The 25,640-nt window shown below is 41.1% G+C and overlaps 1 protein-coding gene across 1 annotated transcript; it reads left to right on the forward strand.

Annotated features, from left to right (window-relative positions):
* Positions 1-21,616: 21,616 nt before the first annotated feature.
* Positions 21,617-23,700, forward strand: LOC110535720 (cytochrome c oxidase subunit 7C, mitochondrial). Its single transcript, XM_021620919.2, has 3 exons — positions 21,617-21,792; positions 23,069-23,215; positions 23,609-23,700. The coding sequence occupies exons 1-2, from the start codon at positions 21,718-21,720 to the stop codon at positions 23,183-23,185; spliced, it is 192 nt and encodes a 63-aa protein (XP_021476594.1). The 5' UTR covers positions 21,617-21,717; the 3' UTR covers positions 23,186-23,215; positions 23,609-23,700.
* Positions 23,701-25,640: the final 1,940 nt, after the last annotated feature.

Raw genomic sequence — 25,640 nt, forward strand, 5'->3', positions numbered from 1 at the left:
CTCCTTGTATGAGCTGAAAGTTTAGAGGGACGGCCAGGTCTTGGTAGATTTGCAGTGGTCTGATACTCCTTCCATTTCAATATTATCGCTTGCACAGTGCTCCTTGGGATGTTTAAAGCTTGGGAAATATTTTTGTATCCAAATCCGGCTTTAAACTTCTTCACAACAGTATCTCGGACCTGCCTGGTGTGTTCCTTGTTCTTCATGATGCTCTCTGCGCTTTTAACGGACCTCTGAGACTATCACAGTGCAGGTGCATTTATACGGAGACTTGATTACACACAGGTGGATTGTATTTATCATCATTAGTCATTTAGGTCAACATTGGATCATTCAGAGATCCTCACTGAACTTCTGGAGAGAGTTTGCTGCACTGAAAGTAAAGGGGCTGAATAATTTTGCACGCCCAATTTTTCAGTTTTTGATTTGTTAAAAAAGTTTGAAATATCCAATAAATGTCGTTCCACTTCATGATTGTGTCCCACTTGTTGTTGATTCTTCACAAAAAAATACAGTTTTATATCTTTATGTTTGAAGCCTGAAATGTGGCAAAAGGTCGCAAAGTTCAAGGGGGCCGAATACTTTCGCAAGGCACTGTATGTGTCGCGGAAGTTAGAATAGCAACGATCCAAGGTTTTACCAGCCCTGGTTGCACAATCGATATGCTGATACAATTTAGGGTGTCTTGTTTTCAGATTAGCCTTGTTAAAATCCCCAGCTACATTGAATGCAGCCTCAGGATATGTGGTTTCCAATTTTCACAAGCTGGGTGAATTTTGTCCCATTCCTCCTGTCAAAGCAGGTGTATCTTAGTCAGGTTTGTAGGCCTCCACTCGCCGTCGGATCCTTACAAGGTCCACAAGCCATTTTGCCACAACTTTAAGTATGCTTGGGGTCATTGTCCATTTGGAAGACCCATTTAACTTCCTGACTGATGTCTTGAGATGTTGCTTCAATATATCCACATAATTTTCCTGCCTCATGATGACATTTATTTTGTGAAGTGCACCAGTCCCTCCTGCAGCAAAGCACCCCCACAACATGATACCGCCACCCCCGTGCTTCACTGTTGGAATGGTGTTCTTCGACATACAAGCCTCCCCCTTTTTCTTCCAAACATAACGATGGTCATTGTGGCCAAACAGTTCTATTTTTGTTTCATCAGACCAGAGGACATTTCTCCAAAAAGTACGGTCTTTGTCCCCATGTGCAGTTGCAAACCGTAGTCTGAATTTTTTTATGGCTTTTTTTGGAGCAGTGGCTTCTTCCTTGCTGAGCGGCCTTTCAGGTTATGTCGACATAGGACTCGTTTTACTATGGATATAGATGCTTTTGTACCTGTTTCCTATAGCATCACCATAAGGTCCTTTGCTGTTGTTCTGGGATTGATTTGCACTTTCGCACCAAAATATGTTCATCTCTTGGAGACAAAACGTGTCTCCTTCCTGAGCTGTATGACGGCTGTGTGATCCCATGGTGTTTATACTTGTATACCATTGTTTGTACAGATGAACGTGGTACCTTCAGGCGTTTGGAAATTGCTCCCAAGGATGAACCAGACTTGTCTTGGCTGATTTCTTTTGATTTTCCCATGATGTCAAGCAAAGAGGCACTGAGTTTGAAGGTAGGCCTTGAATTACATCCACAGGTACACCTCCAATTGACTAAAATGATGTCAATTAGCCTATCAGAAGCTTCAAAAGCCATGACATAATTGATGGAATTGTCCAAGCTGTAAAGGCACAGTCAACTTAGTGTATGTAAACTTCTGACCCACTGGAATGGTGATACAGTGGATTGCAAGTGAAATAATCTGTCATATTGTCATGGTTGGAAAAATTACTTGTGTCATGCACAAAGTAGATGTCCTATTGACTTGCCAAAACTATAGTTTGTTAACAATACATTTGTGGAGTGGTTGAGAAACGAGTTTTAATGACTCTGACCTAAGTGTCTGTAAACTTCCGACATCAACTGTATGCACGCACTACTTTTCCGTTTTAATTTGTATTTTACTTTTTGAAACTAGTTTTTTTTTTTCACTTCACCAATTTGGACTGTTTTGTGTACGACCATTACATGAAATCTAAATAAAAATTCATTTAAATTCTAGGTTGTAATGCAACAAAATAGGAAAAATGCCAAGAGGCATGACTACTTTTGCAAGGCACTGTATTCCAGCTAGCAAAACAGTGCTGTAGCTTAGCATCTGCTTGATCTGACCACTTTTTTATTGATACAGTCACTGGTGCTTCCTGCTTTAAATTTTGTTCGTAAGCAGGAATCATGAGTATAGATTTGTGGTCAAATTTGCCAAATTGAAGGTGAGGGGAAGCTTTGTACTCATCTCTGTGTGTGGAGCAAAACGTGGTATAGAGTTTTTTTCCCCTCTGGTTGCACATTTAACATGCTGGTAGAAATAAGGTAAAACATATTTAAGTTTCCCTGCATTTAAGTCCCCCACCACTAGGAATGCCACTTCTGGATGAACGTTTTCCTCTTTGCTTATGTCCGTATACAGCTCATTGAGTGCGGTCTTAGTGCCAGCATTGGTTTGTGGTGGTAAATAGACAGCTACGAAGACTATAGATGAAAACTCTCTTGGTAAATGATGTGGTCTACAGCTCATGAGATATTCTATCTCAGGAGAGCAAAACTGAGACTTCCTTAGATTTCACGCACCAGCTGTTTACAAATATACATAGACCTCCACCCCTTGTCTTATCAGAGGCTGCTACTTTATCCTGCCAAAAAAGCGTAAAACCCGACAGCTGTATGTTATTCATGTCGTCGTTCAGTCACGACTTGAAGAAACATAAGATATTATAGTTTTTAATGTACCGTCGGTAGGATATACGTGCTCGTCATTTGTCTATTTTATTGTACGTAGGCTAATAGGACTGATGTTAAAGGCAGATTACCCACTCGCCGTCGGATCCTTGCAAGGCACCCAGACCTACGTCCCTGATCTCGCCGTCTTTTTCTCCTGCGAATGACGAGGATGAGGGCCTTGTCGGGTTTCTGGAGTAAATCCTTTGTGTCCGACTAGTTAAAGAAAAAAATATATACTCTTCCAGTACGGGGTGAGTAATCGCTGTCCTGATATCTAGAAACTATTTTCTGCATAAGAGACAGTGACAGAAGATATCCTGAAAACACACACACAATAGCAGAATTGGTTAGGGGACCGTAAAACGGCAGCCATCTCCTCTGGCGCCATTATTAGATTGGATTAGTTTAGAAAAATGTATTCTATTTATCTTTGTGTCGGATGAAAAGTGAAATAAATACAATTGTGTACATGTGTACAGTAGTTATGTCTAAATAAAAAACTTCCCTGGACAGCCTACACATACTATAAAGAGGGTCTCTTGTTGGACCTCAATTGCTTTGCAGCATGTTCAGGATTTATTTCGAAAGCGATCAACGTAGATATCGTAGATATCCTAAATAGTGTTTTATTTGAATTGGCTCAAATGGGCTATACAGCACTATCTCAGCCAGCCAGGTTAACCTTTAGGTGAGGATGAGGGAGAGTGACTGATCAATTGTTTCATCCAGAAGAGAGGTTTCATCTGGGCAGGGGTTCAAAATATAGAAAAAATGTATTATTCAGAATCTTGTAAAAGTGCCATAAATTCAGTGCAGGTCTACACAATATGTGCAGGGTAACATCCATGAATGTGTGGCAGCGTCAGCCAGCCCTAAGCCAGATAACGTTATCATAACAACAACATGATATGGGGCAGAGAGAAACGTTTGCAATTTTATAGCTAATCTCATTCTATTTCACACTTTTTGCCATAAGGCTGAGAGAAAACTTTGTAGTTTTAAAGATAATTTCCTCTAATTAAAAAAAAATGTCATGTCTTATGATGTGTTTGTAACAGGTCCCAGGATTGAGGCCAGGGAAAATATAACATGTTAACTGTAAAACAGGAGAAATTATAAGACAAGAGAAACGTGGCTGGTTTCAGGAAACGATCTCTCAAGAAATGTTAATAAACGTGTGTTTTCCAAAAGTGTCAAGGGTCAATTATCTGGTTCATTAGGGGCTCCCGAGTGTTCTAAGGCACTGCATCTCAGTATTAGAGTCGTCACTACAGACCCTGGTTCGATCCTGGGCAGTATCACAACCACAAGTATCATATATATATATATATATATATATATATATTAATTCACAGTTGTCATTATCAATAGAAAAATATCTACATAAAAAAAGATAAATTCACATACTTGCATATCCTGTGTTCAGTCTCTTTAACAATACATATAGCTATTGCTATTGAATTAGTATCTGTACAAATTAGTATCTGTACCAAAACAAAGGCTATTCACTTACAAATAGTGCAAAATGTAAGCTATCTAGCAATGACCCCACTATGTGTGCTACAGCTAACAGTAAAATACATTAACAACTAAGCATATGTGTGAAGCTAGCCATAATAAAGAATAGCTACAAGTGGAATTTGCGTTTTGCCTTCAAAATAAAAGTCCACAAATAAAAAATATTCAAACAGATACAACTATTGGAATCATACCATATTTGGACAAGATAATGCTAACCAAGGTCTGAATGTTGTTATATAAATTCAACAAAATACAATAATTAGTTAATTTGACACAAAAAAGAAACAATCAGTTGAAGCTGCACTGTGGATGTTTTAGACTTTGCGTTGGGACATACATATTCACTGTATAGCCTTGCATATGGATATTGTGTCCATGAAATGGGGTATCTGCCTACTCTGTGACATCCACAGATTACAATTGAGTACCACAGTATGAGTCATAATAGCCATAAAACCTGGCGGTAAAACTCAAATGGTTCCAAACGTTTTTTCACCATTAATTTTTCTGTTAGTGATTTTAGAACAACTTCATATAAGGTCTGTGTTTCGTGTAGGCTTACCCTGGCGTGATGTTTTGATACCCGTCCAGATCTCTTTCGGACAAGGTAACTTTTACCAATATATTCGACTGTAATCACCCCCCAAAAATGAAAGGCTAATTAGTCACTAATGTGACTATCACACAGAACTACACATCCGTTTTTAATTAACCTTTATTTAACTAGGAACTTGGTTTAGTTTAACTAGTTTAACTTGGTTTTTTTTTAAAAACAGATTAAAATACACCTCGCGACACAACGTTTCTCACCCATTGAGTTTGTGTATGCATTGATATGTAGGCTACGTGTGCCTTTTTAAAAATGTATATAATGCTGTCCTTAAGCTGCTCTTGTCTAATGATGTTCTGTATTATGTAATTCTGTATTATGTTTCATGTTTTGAGTGGACCCCAGGAAGAGTAGCTGCAGCTTTTGCAACAGCTAATGGGGATCCTAATAAAATACCAAATACCAAACTGACCATGATTAATCCCTGTCAGCAATGCAAAGATGTCATCAAGGCAAAAGGTTTTGAAGAATCTCAAATATATTTTGATTTGTTTAACACTTTTTTGTTACTGCACGATTCCGTATGTGTTATTTCATAGTTGTGATGTCTTCACTATTAATCTACAATGTAGAAAATAGTAAAAATAAAGAAAAACCCTGGAATTAGTAGGTGTTTCCAAGCCTTTGACTGGAACTGTAAGTATTCAGACCCTTTCCTCAGTACTTTGTTCAAGCACCTTTGGCAGCAATAACAGCCTTCTAGTCTTCTTAGGTGTGATGCTACAAGCTTGGCACATCTGTATTTGGGAGTTTTGCTTATTCTTGTCGGCAGATCCTCTCAAGCTCTGTCAGGTTTGGATGGGGAGCGTCTCTGCACAGCTATTTTCAGGTCTCTCCAGAGACTTTCGATTGGGTTCAAGTCCGGGCTGGGCCACTCAAGGACATTCATAGACTTGTCCTGAAGCCATCCCTGTGTTGTCTTGGCTGTGTGCTTAGGGTCATTGTCTTGTTGGAAGGTGAACCTTTGGCCCAGTCTGAGGTCCTGAGCGCTCTGGAGCAGGTTTTCATCAAGGATCTCTCTGTACTTTACTCACTTCATCTTCCCCTCGATCTTCCAGTCCCTGACGCTAAAAAGCATCCCCACAGCATGAAGCTGCCACCACCATGCTTCAATGTAGGGATGATGCCAGGTTTCCTCCAAACGTGACACTTGACATTCAGGCCAAAGAGTTCAATCTTGGTTTCATCAGACCAGAGAATCTTGTTTCTCATGGTCTGAGAGTCATTTAGGTGCCATTTGGCAAACTTCAAGCAGGCTGTCATATGCGTTTTACTGAAAAGCGGCTTCAGTCTGGCCACTCTACCATAAAAGGCCTGATTGGTGGATTGCTGTTGAGATGGTTGTTTTTTTGGAAGGTGCTCCCATCTCCACAGAGGAACTCTGGAGCTCAGTCAGAGTGACCATCGGGTTCTTGGTCACCTCCCTTGCCAAGGCCCTTCTCCCCCGGTTGCTCGTTTGGCCTGGCAGCCAGCTCTAGGAAGAGTCTTGGTGGATCCAAACTTCTTCCATTTAAGAATGATAGAGGCTACTGTGTTCTTGGGGACCTTTCATTGCTGCAGAAATGTTTTGGTAGCCTTCCCCAGATCTGTGCCTCAACACAATCCTGTCGCAGAGCTCTAAGGATAATTCCTTTGACCTCATGGCTTGGTTTATGCCTTTTCAAATGATGTCCAATTCATTGAATACAGCACAGTTGTATTCCAATCAAGTTGTAGGAACATCAAAAGGATGATCAGTAGAAACAGGATGCACCTGAGCTCAATTTCGAGTCTCATAGCAAGGGTCCGAATACTTATGTAAATAAAGCATTTTTGTTTTTGCAAAAAATAATTTAAACCTGTTTTCGCTTTGTCATTATGGGGTGTGTAGATTGATGAGAAAAAAAATGTTTTAATTCATTTTAGAATAAGGCTGTAACGTAACAAAATGTGGAAAAAGGGAATGGGTCTGAATACTTTCCAAATGCACATAAGATGGTACCATTTTAGTAATCAACTTAGCTAGCTAGTAAAAGTAACTTTTTTTGTCTTTCAGATGGGCAGACCGGAAACAACACACAAGGTCACACATAATCCGCCGCCCCATTTCTGCCATTTTCCGGTGGGAAAGAGAAATGGCTCTGTATTTACCAGAAAAGGTAGCTCATTCACCATGACGAAGAGGAAGATCCAGACTATTGATTGAGGTGTATTTGTGTTATAATAAACAACACATTTTCTGTCCAGATAAAGATGGTGATACAGCATTGAAAAATACCTACCACTTACCAAATGTTGCCTTTACTTTCCTGTCCAGCAGGAATGCATCCTTCAGACCTTCCTGTGCCAGTGTGATCCGAGCTCGAGTGTCCAGTTATGGAGACTACAGCACATCAAGCCTGTGGACGGACAAGTCAGTAACTCATCAAATATGATAAAATATTGTGTCAAATATTGAATTTGTAGATGCATCGACATTTTAACTTTATGTCCCCTTTTCCCCATATTTTGGACATGAGGCGTGACATGCAGAACATCAGGCTCACCCGACAAGGAGTAGCGCATGATCACCCTCAGCAAGGAGATCTGTTGGAAGAGATGTACTCTCTCACTCTGGGGGTAAGGTATACTTTTAACATCACAGATATATATTTTCCACAGTGCCCATGATAAAATGCAATGTGTATTCTGTTGTACGACTGAAGGAAACTGAGAAGATGCAGTCAGACAGGCCATATGTAGCTAAACTTACGTTAACCTCATTACTTTAGTTGGCTGCTTTGAGCATGTAATATAACCTATTCTAGGAGCATATTGTTTGTGTATGCTCTTTATTAATTGTTCACTTGTTTTTCAACGATGTAAGGTACAGGCAGAGATGACTGGGGCCTTCAGCAAGTAAGACACAGGGGGTAAGAAATCATTTGAACATCAGATATAAATTCCCACTGTACCCATGATAAAGTGAGCTACATTTCTTTAGTTGGCTGCTTTGAGAAAAGCTTTACGTTAATATAACCTATTTTGGGAACCTAGTCTGTGTATGAACTATGTGAAATATTTTTGGACCATTGGCTTCCCTGGTACTGACAGGAGGAGCAATATGAGTCTTTCAGAGGTCGTCACACTGGATGGGGATGGTGATAGAGGCTTTAGTGGTTCTACACAACGAAGTAGCAGGTGTCCCTTCCAGTGATGTGGAGCTGAACTTGAACCTGGTGCCAGTAATGGTCTTCACGGAGGCTATAAGACCCTCCCGGCTGGATATAGAAATCCTTCCACTTCACTACCTCTTCAATGGTAAGGTCCCTTGCACCATAGGGACACTTGATCTCCACCATTGCTGTGGTGCCCACCAGACCATTCGGTGAGGCACTCATGATCGTAGGCCCCGTGACCCAAATCCCTGACTTTGGGTCCCTGTAACCATTTTGAATGCCTTGATGCCCTCCTCTTCGTTATCAGTGCCCACTTTACATAAAACACCCCATCCAACCACTGTGATCTGAGGACCCTTTTTAGCAGCGACGGAGTAACGCGTTTGGCCCTAATTGCTGGCCGTCAACCTCCCTCTCCTCATGGTGTGCCTGTTGGGATTGGTGCGCTATCCAACTGTTGCCTGCTGTACAGCCTCCTGCTGCTCCAAAGACAGCACCATGTCACCCAGGATGCCTGTATGCCCTAGGTGACAGATGTCAGATACAGACAGGGATGACAGGGAGGGTAGAGGTTGTTCTGGCTCAGGTTCAAAGAGAAATGCCCTTCCACTGAACCTGCCCCGAGGACGGTTCCTTAGCCACTGAAGATCCCCATCTCTGGGCTCTCGAGACAGATGGTGGTAGTCTTCGGCTGGGTACAGGTCCTCCACTTACTGCACCTAGTTGGGCACGGCTGGCTTCCTCCAATTGCCTTCTACATCTATGTGCCCGATATTGTGAACCGCAAAAATAGGCTGCATGCCTACACTTATGAGCTGCACGGAGGCATTTGCATGTGGTAGAGAGAATCAAATCAAAATCAAATTAAAATGTATGTCACATGCGCCGAATACAACAGGTGTAGCCCTTACAGAGATGCTCGCTTACAAGCCCTTAACCAACAATGACACTTTTAAAAAAAGACACAAAAAAAGATATGAAAGTAACAAATAATTAAAGAGCAGCAGTAAAATAACAATAGCGAGGCTATATACAGGGGGTACCGTTACAGAATCAATGTGCGGGGTCACCGGTTAGTCGAGATATTAAAGTGACTATGCATAGATAAAAACAGAGTGCAGCAGCAGTGTAAATAGGGAGGGGGGGGGGCAATGCAAATAGTCTGGGTAGACATTTGATTAGATGTTCAGGGCGCTGGGCCAATTGTGATCCGCCCTATGGGACTCACAGCCGGATGTGATTCAGCCTTGATTCGAACCAGGGACTATAGTGACGCCTTTTGCACTGAGATGCAGCGGGGTAGAGCCGTTTAGAAGCCTTTTGGACCAGGACATTGCACTCCGGTACCGTTTGCCGTGTGGTAGCAGAGAGAACAGTCTATGACTAGGGAGGCTGGAGTCTTTGACAATTGTTAGGGCCTTACTCTGACATCGCCTGGTATAGAGGTCCTGAATGGCAGGAAGCTTGGCCCCACTGATGTACTGGGCAGTACGCACTAACTTCTGTAGTGCCTTGCGGTCGGAGGCCGAGCAGTTGCCATACCAGGCAGTGATGCAACCAGTCAGGATGCGCTGGATGGTGCAGCTGTAGAACCTTTTGAGGATCTGAGGACTAATGCCAAATCTTTTCAGTCTCCTGAGGGGGAATAGGTTTTGTCGTGCTCTCTTCACGACTCTCTTGATGTGCATGGGCCATGTTAGATTGTTAGTCTTGTGGATGCCAAGGAACTTGAAGCTCTCAACCTACTCCACTACAGCCCCGTTGATGAGAATGGGGGCATACTCTGTCCTTCTTTTCCTGTAGTCCATAATCATCTCCTTTTTCTTCATCACGTTGAGGGAGATGTTGTTGTCCTTGCACCACATTGTCAGGTCTCTGACCTCCTCACTATAGGCTGTCTCGTCGTTGTCGGTGATCAGGCCTACCACTGTTGCGTCATCAGCAAACTTAATGATGGTCTTGGAATCGTGCCTGGCCGTGCAGTCATGAGTGAACAGGTATTACAGGAGGGGACTGAGTACGCAGCTTGGCGGATGTGTTGTGTCCTACCCTTACCACCTGTGGGCGGCCCGTCAGGAAGTCCAGTATCCAGTTGCAGAGGGAGGTGTTTAGTCCCAGGTTTCATAGCTTAGTGATGAGCTTTGAGGGTGCTATCATGTTGAACGCTGAGCTGTAGTCAATTAATAGATTTCTCACGTAGGTGTTCATTTTGTCTAGGTGGGAAGAGTGCAACAGAGATTGCATCATCTCTGGATCTGTTGGGGTGGTATGCTAATTTGAGTGGGTCTAGGGTTTCTGGGATAATGGTGTTGATGTGAGAAATGACCAGCCATTCAAAGCACTTCATTGCTAGAGATGTGAGTGCTACGGGTCGGTAGTAATTTAAGCAGGTTACTATAGTGTTCTTGGGCACAGGGACTATGGTGGTCTGCTTGAAGCATGTTGGTATTACAGACTCATTGAGAGGTTGAAATGTCTGTGAAGACACTTGCCAGTTGGTCAACGCATGCTCGTAAACTATGCAAATAAACTAATAGAAAAAAACAATTGGTTGGGAATACGTAAAACATCAGCCTTCTTCTCTGGCGCCATCTTGTAACTCATGCTCAACCCCTGCAATACCAGCAGATCCTGGGCTTTTCTGAGCTGTAGCTCCGATTGGGACATGGGCACCTCTGGACTCCTTGGGGAACCTCCACCTTCCCAGGAAGACTCCACCATTGAGGCCAAGACAGCAGCTCCTCAACCGTTCACATCAGCAACTGGAGGTCTACCCGCTGCTCCCTCAATTGGGCTCAGGCCGCACCAAACTCCTCAGATAGTAGGGGATTTTATCCCACCACTGCAACCATGTGTAGAATAGCAGACACAGAGTAGCCAAGGGAGGTCATCGGTGGGTGAGGAAGACCCATGATTGTACAAAAACAATACTTGAATTTATTACAGATGCATTAATTCAAGATACATGGCTTGTCTCGAAAAAGAGTTGTCCGTAGCAGCAAAATTCAGGATAGGAAAACCCTCAACAATGATGGATGACAGGGAATCTAAAGTTCAGATCCTCATTAGGGTTCCTACTGCAGCTAAGACTAGGCATAAATGCTAAACAGCATAACTAGGGATTTCCCCTTTTCCAGTTCTGAACAGAGCCCAACTGCCCATAATGGAACTAAAGAGAATGTACCAGAACATCCTAAATCAACTGCTTGTACATACAGCACCAGTCAAAGGTTTGGACACACATACTCATTCCAGGGTTTTTCTTTATTTTCACAAATGTATACATTGTAGAATAATAGTTAAGAAATAAAAACTATGAAAAAACTATGAAATAGCACATATATCATGTAGTAACAAAAACAGTGTTGAATATATTTTTGGTTTTAGATTCTTCGAAGTAGCCATCCTTTGCCTTGATGACAGATCTGCACACTCTTGGCATTCTCTCAACCAGCTTCATAAGGTAGTCACCTGGAATGCATTTCAGTTAACACGTGTGCCCTGTTAAAAATACATTTGTATTTGTTTCAGCCAATCAGTTTTGTTGTGAAAAGGTAGGGGGGAATACAGAATATAGCCCTACTTGGTAAAAGACCAAGTCCATATTATAGCAAGAACAGCTCAAATAAGCAAAGAGAAATGACAGTCCATTATTACTTTAAAACATGAAGGTCAGTCAATGTGGAAAATTTCAAGGACTTTGAACGTTTCTTCAAGTGCAGTCGCAAAAACCTTCAAGTATTACAGGTTACACAAATGCAACAGAAGACATTGATGTAGTAAGGGGAGAAACAGAATTTAATTACAACCATCCTGAGGTAGTGTTACATGTTCTTTTTTGTACACACAATGCATTTGCCCTGGAGTCTTGAAGCCAGTGTGATTGTAATGTGCCTCATGAGAGGGAAATTGAAGGTGCCATTGTTAGCTTCTGGGGCAGCAGGAGTGATGTCACTGCTTGACAGTTCCCATTAGGGAATTAGACACAAACACTGATACAGATGCTCCCGGTCAGTCGTGGGCCCGGCTGCTTCTGACAGGTGGCTCTGTGTCTCATGTTTGACAGTTTGGCCAAGCAGGGCTAATTTCCTATGGAATGCCAAAGTTGACAGATGATTCACACACAGGAATATCACAAACACTCATACTGATTATGTATTCACACATATGTTTGAGAAGAACTGAGCACACAGCATCACACACCCACACACATAATTACAAACACACACACACACACACACACACACACACACACACACACACACAGAGGATTATGCATTATTTCTAACATCTTTATGACTTCATCCACCCACCTTGCTTAAATGAAAACAGAGAAAATCAATGTATTGAAGAATGTCAAAAACATTGCGGGCCCACAAAGCTCGGGTAAAAGAGAAATGTGTATTTTTCTGCCAAACATTTCACACTTCCTTTGCAATTGGAAGTCTGAAGAGTAAAGTGCATTGATGCTTTAATGCGAGAAGCTCAATGGCACCTATACAGACAGGAGAATATCTGTAGAATTGAATGCAAAGGTACAATAGAGGGTGACCCCAACTTACTAACTATTTTACTTCTAGTTCATCTTCAGAGTTAATTCCCCTACATAATTGTATAGAATAGCTTTTGTAAATCTTTTGAAATCCAAACCAGGCAATTATATTGCCTACATGCTTTGCTATAGCAGTAGATTAAATTAATTCAAACAGAATGTGTCATACTGTCATGTTTATGACGTGTCCCAAAAATAGGTCACTTTCTGTCATCTCAACAGCCCAAAGACATTCAACTTGAAGCAAAACTCGTTGCTAAGAAACATTAAATAAGTTGCTGATATTTGAGAAACAGCAACATCATGGGTAGGCAGGAGGACATTGCACACCCTACATAACATACAAATATGGACCTCATAAAAGAGCTCGATTATCAGTACCAATGGGTGCTGATATAGGAGAACTAGAAATGTGTCAAATCTGTCATGTTTACCACTGGCCTCTGGAATAAGTTCCCATCCAATTCCACTTTGAGAATTTTAAACTTGGACCCAATCATCACCAATCTTTCTTATTGGGAAAGAGCAGTAACGCTTAAGGCTAACAAAAACATGAATTTATGACATTACGGTGTACTGCTTTTCTATCTTTGAGCAATAGTGATATTGCATGAAAACAAATCTAGAATAAGAGGTCATTTTAGATGAAGTCAAAGACTCACAGGTTAGCTATCCCAAGGGGACTACGTCAGCAGTATGCCCATGCAATTTTCCCTCCTTCCATTTTAAAAATTAATGTCAGCCGCACGCACTGCTAGGTGTGTGTTATGAACTCGTGTGTGTGTGTGTGTGTGTGTGCTGTACATGTCTGTGCATTTAGAGGATGAGATCAGTGGGAATGTGGGACCACACTCTAGGTCAAGACCTTGAACAAAGAGAGTTGGGAAATAGGCTGAAAAGGAGACAAACAGTATTGACTGATGAACAAGCTGATAGTAAAATATAGAAGGAGAAATAGAGAGGGTAACAGAGAGTACATTCAGAATTGGCATGATTTATCCTCCTCTCATCACTCCATCCCATCTAGCAGCCTATGGCACAGGGAGATAAATTCATCAGTCTGAGCCCTGTCCAACGGGGAGAGGCTGACGAGGAGGGGGTGAATGCCACCTGATAAAGTGCTTTCTTTTATGCCCAAGGAATCAGAAAAATTATGTTTTTAGACCAAAAGATACAGGAACGCAGGAACCTCCCAGTTTTATAATTGGAATGTGATACAAAACGAGGCCACATTATGCTTTAGGTCCATGCGGACGCCTCCAAGCGGTCGGGTAGGCTGTTTGGAGTGTTCATCCAACTGGATAAAAATAATTTAAAAAAAAAACATGTCCTCCCCACTTCTAAAACCAAAGTTGCACCCCTGCAAATAAAGGAGCACATCTTTACACTCTTGCCTTCTGCAACATAACCTTTTGAATGAGCCCTTGTCAATGCCAATGATGCAGAAGTCTCTGTGCGCGTGAGGGGCTACTGCTAAAATGAACTGTCGTCATTGATTAATATTCTCCATTACCTCTCCTATCCTTTGTGTAAAGTTGTTGCAGATCCAGAACAGTGAGTGATACTGTTTACCTTGGCAGCTTCAGTGCCATTCATCATCATTGTGCTAGATTAGTAGATAGCTGCCAGTGGTATTTACATTAATTAAAGGTCTAATGCAGCCATTTTATCTCAGTATCTGGAAAACAATTAAGTACCTTTCCTTAAGATTGTTTTCAATTAAATGGTCAAAAAGTAACAAAAATGGCTTCTTCGCAAAGATACATTTCTCTGTAAGTGGTCTGAGTGGGGAGGGGAAAACAGAAAACTTGCTGTTATTGAAACTCTTTTTCTTATTGATCTATTAGCTAATTTACCGCCTCGTGATGTCACCAGGCAGGCCAAAACTTCATCCCACCAAAATAGGATGGAATTTCAGGCATTCTTCTCAACAGCTTTTACACTAAAAGGGCATTATCATAATTTTCACAATTTCACAGTTTAATTTCAACCTCATACTGTGGATATATACTGTACATAAAACACAGGAGAATCAAGTGTTTGACTGCACTGAGCTTTTCAAACTGTGGATGTACAGGTACATGCTAATGAGCTGCTGGAGGAAATGTTCAATTGTTGTGATGGTGTATTTATTGCTAATCAGCGTGTTAATACATGCACAGTATTTTACATGGTTGATTGTAGGTTTATTTGGAGATATGACCGTGTCTCCATGAGTTTTTTAGTCATTTGGGTTGGTGGGTATTATTGAGTAGGATGTCACTGTGGACGTACTGTAGGCTTGTAGGCTCAGTATATTTGTATTAATCTCATGCTGAGCTTGAATTATTTGTAGATAGAGCATTCATCCTTCAAAGCCTCGAATGCACATCAGTGAAAATAAATGGAAGGAAATCAAGGAATATAAACAAAAAAACAAATCTTTGGAACAAACATTGTATGTACACTCTGGGTGAATCAAGGCACACCATAGAGTTCAGTTTAATAATATGTTTACATAGCAAATAACACATCCATACAATGTTTGCAGTAGGGCCATGCAGCATAGTGTTTTTTGCTGGTGGGTGTATGGCGGAGAGAAGGTGAATTGATTCGCAATCCTTAATTTTCCTAATGGTTGTGGGAGTGACAAGGCAGACAGGTGCCAGCAGGCCAGGTTTTGACCCCAGGCTGATGGATGTGGCAGTAGTGACAGCGGTAAGTACCGTAGCTCCGTCACCATACAAACAGACACCTTCAGAGCTCCCGCTTGTCCAGGAGCAGAGCTCTAAGGGGCAGCTCTGTGGTGGTCAATGCTGAAAAAGCAACAATACAGTGGTATCTATCCCTGCCTACACCAACATAATCAGTTAGACATTAAATGGAACATAGCAAGTGTTTTATTTTAAATATAGTATGGCCCACATACTGTAGATACTGTAGATTGCTGTACATATATAAATGATTAACACGATTTAAAATTTAATAAACGTATTTCTAAATATGCATGCAAAGGCATTAAGGGCACATGCAGTAGCCAACTAGTCAGTGTTTATAAATTACAGTTGGGTAAAACTACTACTGCAGTGCATATCGATCATACCTGTGGGCCCCATCATCCTTTCCCACACGACACAGCCGGGGGGGGGGAGAACACATAATTCAAGACATCTCATTCATATGTTATCACTCTCTCCCTTTCACTCTGTCTTCCTCATACAAGGAGGCAGAGGAGGTGTGCATGGGTATTAGTGCTGATAGATAATTTTGTTTTGGACATACTTGACTTTATTGGACTAAAATGCCATGAGAGGAGTTCTTTTAATTTGGTAATGATTGCTTTTTGAAAATATTCTCATGGTTTTCTTGAGAAATCCAATTCACAATGATTCTAAGCAGCCCTAAAATAAATTATACATTTATTTTCTTTCCCACTCTTTAAAGTATTGCACCATTCAATAATTTACTGTGCGGTAAGTTTGAGTCAGCATTCAGCAAACTGTTTTCATGCCATGCATTTGTGAGTGGAGCCAATAAAGTAACAAACTGGGACGATAAATATGCTTAACAGTTTAATTACAGCAGAAAGTGAGTTAGTATAAAAGTAAAGTTCTTTTGAAGTTCTCTTGGAGGATGTTAACCACTCCATGCCCTTTATGGTAACATGTGTAAATAAAGTGTTCTTTAAAGTGGAAACAAATATATTAGTCCCTGTAAGGGAGTGCTCAGATCTACGAGTGACTATGGTTGATATTTTAATGCACGGCGTAACCATATGACACAATGACATCACTTACAGGGACAGGTCCAGGGATAGTTCACCCAAATTGCAAAATTACATATTTGTTTCCTTACCATGTAAGCAGTCTATGGGCAAGGTATCACAGCAATCCCTTCTTTGGTTTAGCTTCCCTGGCATTGTTTCCAAATGCTACTAGTTTTGCATTTGTGGCACAAGTCCTATTCAAGTCATGGGACCGATATTGGCATATTTCGCACATCATATCCAAACCATTCGAAAGTCTCTCAAATTGGTTGTGTTGCTCTTCAAAGTCACTCATAGATTATTTGAATATGATGCACGAAAAATGCTAATATCGGTCCCATCACGTGATCACGCCACAAATGCTGAAACATTAAAACTTCTTAGGGCTAGGCTCCTTTTTTTCTCTCAATTTCAGCCTGAATGACGTGCCCAAAGTAAACTGCCTGTTGCTCAGGCCCTGAAGCCAGGATATGCATATAATTGGTACCATTGGAAGAAAACACTTTGAAGTTTGTAGTAATGTTAAAATAATGTAGGAGAATATAACACAATAGACATGGTAGGAGAAAATCAAAAGAAAAACCAACCAGACTTTTTTTGTTTGTTGAGAGAGACCATCCTCTTACAATGGGAAGTATAAGGTCATACTGAGAATTAGCTCCCTGGATGCAATTCCTATGGCTTCCACAGTGTGTCAGCAGTCTATGTTAAAGGTTTCAGGCTTGTAACTTCAAAAACGAATAAGAAATATCCCTTTTAGTACAGGGACACAGTCTTGGAAACTCGTGTTTGCAAGTGCTATGAAGACAGGACACACCTGCTAAAATCGGTTTCCTATTGAACATACTTCTTTCCAAAATAAATATTATAGTTTGATTACATTTTAGGGTATCTGAGGAGTAAATAGAAACCTATTTTGACTTGCTGAAGTTTGAGGGTAGATTTTCGGATTCCTTTCTCTGCAAATTGAACGAGTGGATTACTCAAGTCGATGGAGCTAACTAAACAGACTTTTTGGGATATAAAGAAGGAAAAATGACACTGCATGTTATAGCTGGGACCCTTTGGATGACAAATCAGATGAGGATTTTCACAAAGTAAGTGAATATTTCATTTGTGTGAATTTATGAAACCTGTGCCGGTGGAAAAACATTTTGATGTGGGACGCCGTCCTCAAACAATTGCATGGCATGCTTTCGCTGTAATAGCTACTGTAAATCAGACAGTGCAGTTAGATTAACAAGAATGTAAGCTTTCAACTGATATAAGACATGTACCTAAATGTTTAATATACATCATTTTTATGGTTATTTTTTTAATTGCGTACCCTTCAGTTTTCCCGCTAGCAGGACGCCTAGGCTATTAACATTTGGAAACAGTGCCAGGGAAACTAAACCAAAGCATGGATTGCTGTCACACCTGGTCCATATACTGATTAAAGGGTAAGGAAACCAATATAGGTGAACTATCCCTTTATCGAGAACACAGTTTGGAAACCATTTGGAAAAAAGCAAAAGTCACATCAGCAATCATAGCAAGGACTTGATGAGAGGTGTACCATCACTTTAGAGGCCAAAATTAAACCGACGTAACAGCACGAGGGGGCCACAACAAACTTTCTTCCGTCGCGACATCCCTCCAAGGCCCTTCTGTTACCTTGCTAACTCTGGCCCGCAAGCTGCCTGAAGCCACTCACTGGACCCCTATGATCAGTCGGCTACACATGCCTCTCGCTAACGTCAATACCTTGTCCATTGCTGTTTTGGTTAGTATCTATTGCCTTATTTCACTGTAGAGCCTCTATCCCTGCTCAATACGCCTTATTTATTTATTTACACTTTAGTTCCTCCTACCACACATGCGGTGACATCACCTGGTTTAAATTATATTTCTAGAGACAATATCGCTTTCATCGACAGTCTATGCACATGTTTACCCTCACTGTATCCACATCCTACCGTTCCTTTGTCTGTACATGATGCCTTGAATCTATTCTACCGTGCCCAGAAATCTGCTGCTTTTACTCTCTGTTCTGAACGTACTAGATGACCAGTTATTTTAGCCGTACCCTTATCCTACTCCTCCTCTGTTCCTCTGGTGATGTGGAGGTTAATCCAGGCCCTGCGGTGCCTAGCTCCACTCCCATTCCCCAGGCGCTATCATTTGTTGACTTCTGTAACCGTAAAAGCCTTGGTTTCATGCATGTTAACACTAGAAGCATCCCCCCTAAGTTTGTTTTATTCACTGCCCTAGCACACTCTGACAACCCGGATGTCCTAGCCATGTCTGAATCCTGGCTCAGGAAGACCACCAAAAACCCTGAAATTTAGAAGATAGAACTGCCAAAGGGGGCTGTGTTGCAATCTACTGCAGAGATAGCCCGCAGAGTTCTGTCTTACTATCCAGGTCTGTACCCAAACAATTTGCGCTTCTACTTTGACAATCCACCTTTCCAGAAACAAGTCTCTCACCTTTGTTGCATGCTATAGACCCCCCTCTGCCTCTAGCTGTGCCCTGGACACCATATGTGAACTGATTGCCCCCCATCTATCTTCAGAGCTCATGCTGCTAGGTCACCTAAACTGGGACATGCTTACACCCCGGCCATCCTACAACCTATGCTTGATGCCCTCAATCTCTCACAAATTATCAATAAACCCACCAGGTCCAACCCCAAATCCGTAAACACGGGCACCCTCATAGATATCATCCTAACCAACTTGCCCTCCAAATATACCTCTGCTGTTTTCAACCAAGATCTCAGGGATTACTGCCTCATTGCCTGCATCCGTAATGGGTCTGCGGTCAAACAACCACCCCTCAGTAGCCTCCAACTGCTCTTCAGCATCACTACTCTGGACGGTTCTAACTTAGAATATGTGGACAACTACAAATACCTAGGTGTCTGGCTAGACTGTAAACTCTCCTTCCAGACTCACATTAAGCATCTCCAATCCAAAGTTAAATCTAGAATCGGTTTCCTGTTTCACAACAAAGCATCCTTCACTCATGCTGCCAAACATACCCTCATAAAACTGACCATCCTGCCGATCCTGGACTTCAGCGATGTCATCTATAAAATAGCATCCAACACTCTACTCAACAAATTGGATGCAGTTTATCACACTGCCATCCATTTTGTTACCAAAGCCCCATATATCACCCACCACTGCAACCTGTACGCTCTCGTTGGCTGGCCATCGCTTCATACTCGTCGCCAAAACGACTGGCTCCAGGTCATCTACAAGTCTCTGCTAGGTAAAGCCCCGCCTTATCTCAGCTCACTGGTCAGCATAGCAGCGCCCACCCATAGCACGCGCTCCAGCAGGTATATCTCACTGGTCACCCCCTAAGCCAATTCCTCGGTTGGCCGCCTTTCCTTCCAGTTCTCTGTTGCCAATGACTGGAACGAACTGCAAAACTCACTGAAGCTGGAGACCTATATTTCCCTCACTAGCTTTAAGCACCAGCTGTCAGAGCAGCTCACAGATCACTGCACCTGTACATAGCCCATCTGTAAACAGCCCATCCAACTACCTCATTCCGATACTGTATTTATTTATCTTGCTCCTTTGCACCCCAGTATCTCTACTTGCACATTCATCTTCTGCACATCTACCATTCCAGTGTCTAATTGCTATATTGTGATTACTTCGCCACCATGGCTTACCTCCCTTATCTTACCTCATTTGTGCTCACTGTATATAGATTTTTCTTTTTTGTACTGTATTATTGACTGTATGTTTGTTTATTCCATGTGCAACTCTGTGTTGTTGTGTGTGTCGAACTGCTGTGCTTTATCTTGGCCAGGTGGCAGTTGTAAATGAGAACTTGTTCTCAACTAGCCTACCTGGTTAAATAAAGGTGAAAAAAAAAATGAAAAAACAAAAGAAAAAAAAAAACAAAGCACTCACTCAGCATGCCAAGTGAAGAAAGGGAGGCATTTATTTGACACACGCTTGCATGCACCGGATCACATGCATACAGACACACACAACATAACATTTTATCTGCACAGTACAAATATACCAATGGGAATCTCATCATCCAGGAATTAAAGAGTTAATGGTCATCCTAATCATGGTCATCCTAATCAAATAGACTTTGAGAATGCTTCATACCATTCTAACTATCTAATGAAAAGCGAGAGATAATCGGGTATAAATGAGAGTTGGTTAAAACGTTTCTATGACAGTAAAGCTATTAAAAATGTGTATGGGAGTGGATTGGTGAGGTTAGGCACACATTCTGAATAAAAGAGCACTTTCAATATCATAAATTAAACATCACCTGCAGTGTTTTAACGTGAAGGTGTGTGGGTGTATGGCACCGTTTTGCACACATAAGCATAAATAAAAGTTAAGGTCCAGTTGCAGCATAAAACATTGTAACATGAATTGCTTTCAGCAGGTTTATCAGAGTACACACTGTCAGTCCTACCTGGAATACAGCTTCTTTCCAGAATGTTTAGCCCATCACATCCCTGGCCATAGAGATGCAGATTTCTTTGATAATATCTATAGAAATAATTATGCACCCAAATGATCACAGGAACAACACATTTTTATCAACATCAGATACACTGATTATTCAACACATTAAGAACACCTGCTCTTTGTTAAATCCACTTCAATCAGTGTAAATGAAAGGGAAAGAGAAAGGTTAAAGAATCATTTTTAAGCCTTGAGATATGGATTGTGTATGTGTGCCATTCAGAGGGTGAATGGGAAAGACAAAAGATTTGTGCCTTTGAATGGGGTATGATAGTAGGTGCCAGGCGCACCGGTTTGTGTCAAGAACTGCAACACTGCTGGGTTTTTCACGCTAAACAGTTTCCCCTGTGTATCAAGAATGGTCTACCACCCAAAGGACCTCCAGCCAACTTGACACAACTGTGGGAAGCATTGGAGTCAACATGGGCTAACATCCCTGTAGGGAGGGAGGTGCAAGTCACTATTAGGAAGGTGTTCCTAATGTTTGATATCACATCATACACGTCCTGCACTTAACTGTATAGGCTACCTCCAGTTCTGCTCAGAATAGATGGCACACGGTAATGTTTTAATTTTAAATGACTTGACATTCAGTAAATAATACTTTATGACTGAGTGAAAACGTTTGTTTAATGTTAAATGACAGTTTATGGTCTGCATAAATTATTGTTATGACTCCCTTGACAATGAGACTACATCTGCTGAAAAACCACATTTCCCAGCCCCAGCTTCGCATTTAGATTTCCTGTAGGGCTGTTCAACATTCTCTCTACAGCAACCCACGGCGCTGTGTTGTTCTTGGTTGAAGGAACAAGCAAATAATAATAATGTTGGGCCAGGTTGTACGACGATTCACAACCTCTGCGGTTCGCTCATCTCATTACGGCGAGGGACCAGGACAGGTAATTTCCTAAAAAAATAAAGGTTATAAAGATGAGTTAAATAAAGCTGCTGTTAGGCTTAGCCGGCGTCTGTCGGTCATAAACTAGGTAACGTTAGCCTTAATCTGCAGGGTTGTCGTGTCAAAACTAAGTGCTAATTTTGGAAGTTATGAGTCATATCGAGATACGTTAGATATGGGTGTGTATTGTAGTCAAGGTCGTTGTCTATTTGACTCCTGTGTGGGGCTTTTACTTGCCGTAACGTTGGGTAGGTAGCTAGTTAGCGTTACAAACCATGCATAGCCATCTAGCTAGCTAAATTAGTCAATTAATTTATACTAGCTAACTATTCAAATGTTACTCACGTTAGCTAGTCCTGGATTGTCAGAAGATACTGTGAAATAGATACGGATACTTCTTCAAGTCGTCATAGAGGACATGGAGTGGTTAACATCCCTCTTAAACATGATTATTAGGGCTAGCGGTAGTTACATTATTGGTTAAATCGTCAATTTGTACGATTAAACTGAGACTACCATGTAACTGCAGCCTATGTCGAAAATATAAGACAACGTCGTCACAAATCTGGGACCAGGCTTGGAAACTCTAACCCTGGCAATTGACAGGGAAACTCAAGGGTGTACTCGCAATGGCTGTCTGGTATTATGATGCAATCATTTCTATGGTATTTTAGAATGTTTTGTCAATTGATACTGGATTACAATGGTAATGTTCATTCAAATTTTGCAAGCTGATGTGGCTCTTGCAGTGGATTGTATTTTTGTAATGTCAGTTGAGTTGACTCAACAAATCACAGCACAAATTGAAGGGCACACTTCCTGCTTTTAGTCCTGGCTCAATGGCTGCCAGTCCACCCATTATGCCACCATTGACTTGACTGGAGACACCCTTTCTATTCATTCTTATTTCTATGGTCTTAACCATTGTCATCTTCATCCTAGGCTGCAGCTAGCCAGCTAACGGTTAATGCTATACGGGATCCTTTGAACTTCCCTACCACTAAAGAAAAACCTTAACACCTAACCCTTAACCATGAAAATGTTCAACTTCAATGGTGTAGGATCCCGAGTAGCAAGTACGGACAGCTAACGTTACTTTCAAAGTCTTTTGAGTTCCAATTGTACTGGTTGACACTGATTGTCCTCAAGCAGACGTTGGCTGCAGTCCTACTTAGACGGTCATAACCTTGTCCATGTATTCAGTCACGTGGAACTGTGATAAGCTTATTACATGGTCAGCTCTCTCTAAATACCTATGATGTGTTTATGTTTGTTAGAACCTGCCATTCTCAGTAGACAACAAGTGGCGTCTGCTGGCAATGATGGTGGTGTTCTTCGGCAGTGGCTTTGCCTTCCCCTTTATCGTCGTCAGACACCAGCTCCTGAAGAAGTGAAGTGGCAATGCATGCCACGTAACCTCCAAGGTAATTGCCGCTGATCTATTTTTCATCTGAATGTCAGCACTGTTTGGCATTTACATACATCCTGATGGGAACAATTACCAGACTTTGACGTCTATCACGCAGTCGGTAGTTGTATCTTATTCTACAGCAGACCTCAAGTAAATTATCGGTGTCTGTGGGTGATAGTTACAAATGTCATGCAAGTTTATTTTCAGTTCAGCTTTTAAGATAAGCTTGCACATTAGCATGGTAATGTGATAGTTTATTACCAACCCTGATAAATATCTGATTGAAATTAGGCTGAATTTCAATCGTCACTGTCACATTTATCTCTGGTGTTTACTCAGAAATTGGATTTCTGTCATCGGCTTTGTGTAAGCCTTCTTATCAATCTGTCTTTTGTGTCCTTTGCAGGTCTGCGCTCAACATATTTATCCAGCAGAATTCCATTCGCTTCGAAGAATGGAAATCCCTAATTGTTTGTAAATAAAGTTCACTCAAATGTATATTGTTCGAATACGTTTTTGTCTTTGAGTTTGGGTTTCCACTAGATTCTGTAGCCACAAAGTAAAAATTGGCTATTGTAAATATTAATGAAAACAAATCTGCTATTTTGTCTTAATTTAAGGTTAGCAGTATGTTTGTTTAAAATCAGATTTTAAGAAGATCCATTGTGGGAATAGGCAGGGTTTAGCCACGATTACTTTGTGGCTATAGAAGCTAGTGACAACATTGAGTTTGTGGTCCAGACTGTGATGTCATGCTTCAGCATACGCATCTCCAGAAGTGTCACTCATGGAGTAATCATTTTTATGCGAGTTTTCAGAATAATGTAGGCACAAAATGGGGAGAAGCATGTCTGAGACTTATTTTCATTTTTTTTCCTGTTTTGTGCCTACTGTACAAAAAGTTGTCAACTAGGTTTGTTTCCAAGTGGTATTTTCTGTGTGTATTTGACTCCATAATATACACTACCGCTCAAAAGTTTGGGGTCACTTAGAAATGTCCTTGTTTCTGAAAGAAAAGCAGTTATTTTTTGTCCATTAAAATAACAAAATTGATCAGAAATACAGTATAAACATTGTTCATGTTGTAAATGACTATTGTAGCTGGAAACGGCTGATTTTTAATGGAATATCTACATAGGCCTATTATCAGCAACCATCACTCCTGTGTTCCAATGGCACGTTGTGTTAGCTAATCCAAGTTTATACATTGAAAAGGCTAATTAATCATTATAAAACCCTTTTGCAATTATGTTGGCACAGCTGCTAAACGATTCTGATTAAAGAAGCAATAAAACTGGCCTTCTTTGAGATTAAACTGGCTGCATTGGACCTTTTAGGTAATTAACATCTCATCGTGCTTAGGGTCATGTATGAAAATGCTGGGCAGGCCATTATTTTGGCTACCATGGCTATGGCCTCATAGAATGACAAAATACCTCCATACACCGGGCACGAGTGGTCACTGACTGGTTTGATGAGCATGAAAACAATGTAAACCATATGCCATGGCTGTCTCACTCTCACCAGATCTCAACCCAATTGAATACTTATTGGGAGATTCTGGAGCAGCGCCTGAGACTGCGTTTCCCACCAACAAAACACCAAATGATGGAATTTCTTGTGATAGAGCGTGAGCTTAATTGCTAAGTAGCACTAGCTAGTTCACATTGGCTTGGGAAACTACCTCTAACATAAAAATGGTATCCATGAGTTCATCTGACCGGGGAAGTAGATGTCTTCATTGTTAAAATCCCGAAATATTCCTTTAAGACACTTGTTGGTATTTCCATGCAGTTGGAGGAGGCTCAATCTCTCCTGTCTGCCAATGCAGAGTTTATCTCAAATGAATGCTTTTTTTAAAGCAGTTGGCCTTTGGGATTTTAGGTCCATACAATTATGTCTTGAGGTGTGAACAAAATTGTTTCAATAATAGCATGCTGTTAGCACACTTTCAGAATATTGATTTACACAAAAGATGATTGACTCAGTCTGGAGAAAAATCTAAATGTTCACTAAATTAGATAAGACTTATTTAGATTTTGCGTCTGTCACAAAATAAATTCAGTAGAAGGTATGGAAAGCCTAGAGCCTTAAATGTATTTAGCATTGAAATTGAATGTCAATTTGAATGCAGGGCATGAACCAAAACATCCAGTTCCTTCTGCTCTTTGCTATAGGTTTATGGATGGAATAGTTTCTCTTTCTCACTTGCTCTGTGTTGCAGGGTAGATTTTCAGGCTAGGGATGATCTTTTTGAAGTTGTGTGTGTGTGTCAGCAGGAGAGAGACCCTCACAATGGGACATTGGTCATAAGAATGAGAAACGACCAGGGCCCGGTTTCCCAAAAGCATCTTAAGGCTAAGTTCATTGTAAGAGCATTGTTAAATCTCCAAGATTTTTACCGAAAACAATCGATGCTAAAGGTAAACTTGAAAACA

This window comes from Oncorhynchus mykiss, chromosome 11, assembly GCF_013265735.2.
Source record: "Oncorhynchus mykiss isolate Arlee chromosome 11, USDA_OmykA_1.1, whole genome shotgun sequence".
NCBI lineage: Eukaryota > Metazoa > Chordata > Actinopteri > Salmoniformes > Salmonidae > Oncorhynchus > Oncorhynchus mykiss.

Coding starts and splice junctions, on each gene's coding strand:
- LOC110535720 (XM_021620919.2), top strand. CDS start 21,718: ATGTTGGGCCAGGTTGTACGACGATTCACAACCTCTGCGGTTCGCTCA. Junction 21,793..23,068: donor ACGGCGAGGGACCAGGACAG/GTAATTTCCTAA, acceptor TATGTTTGTTAG/AACCTGCCATTCTCAGTAGA.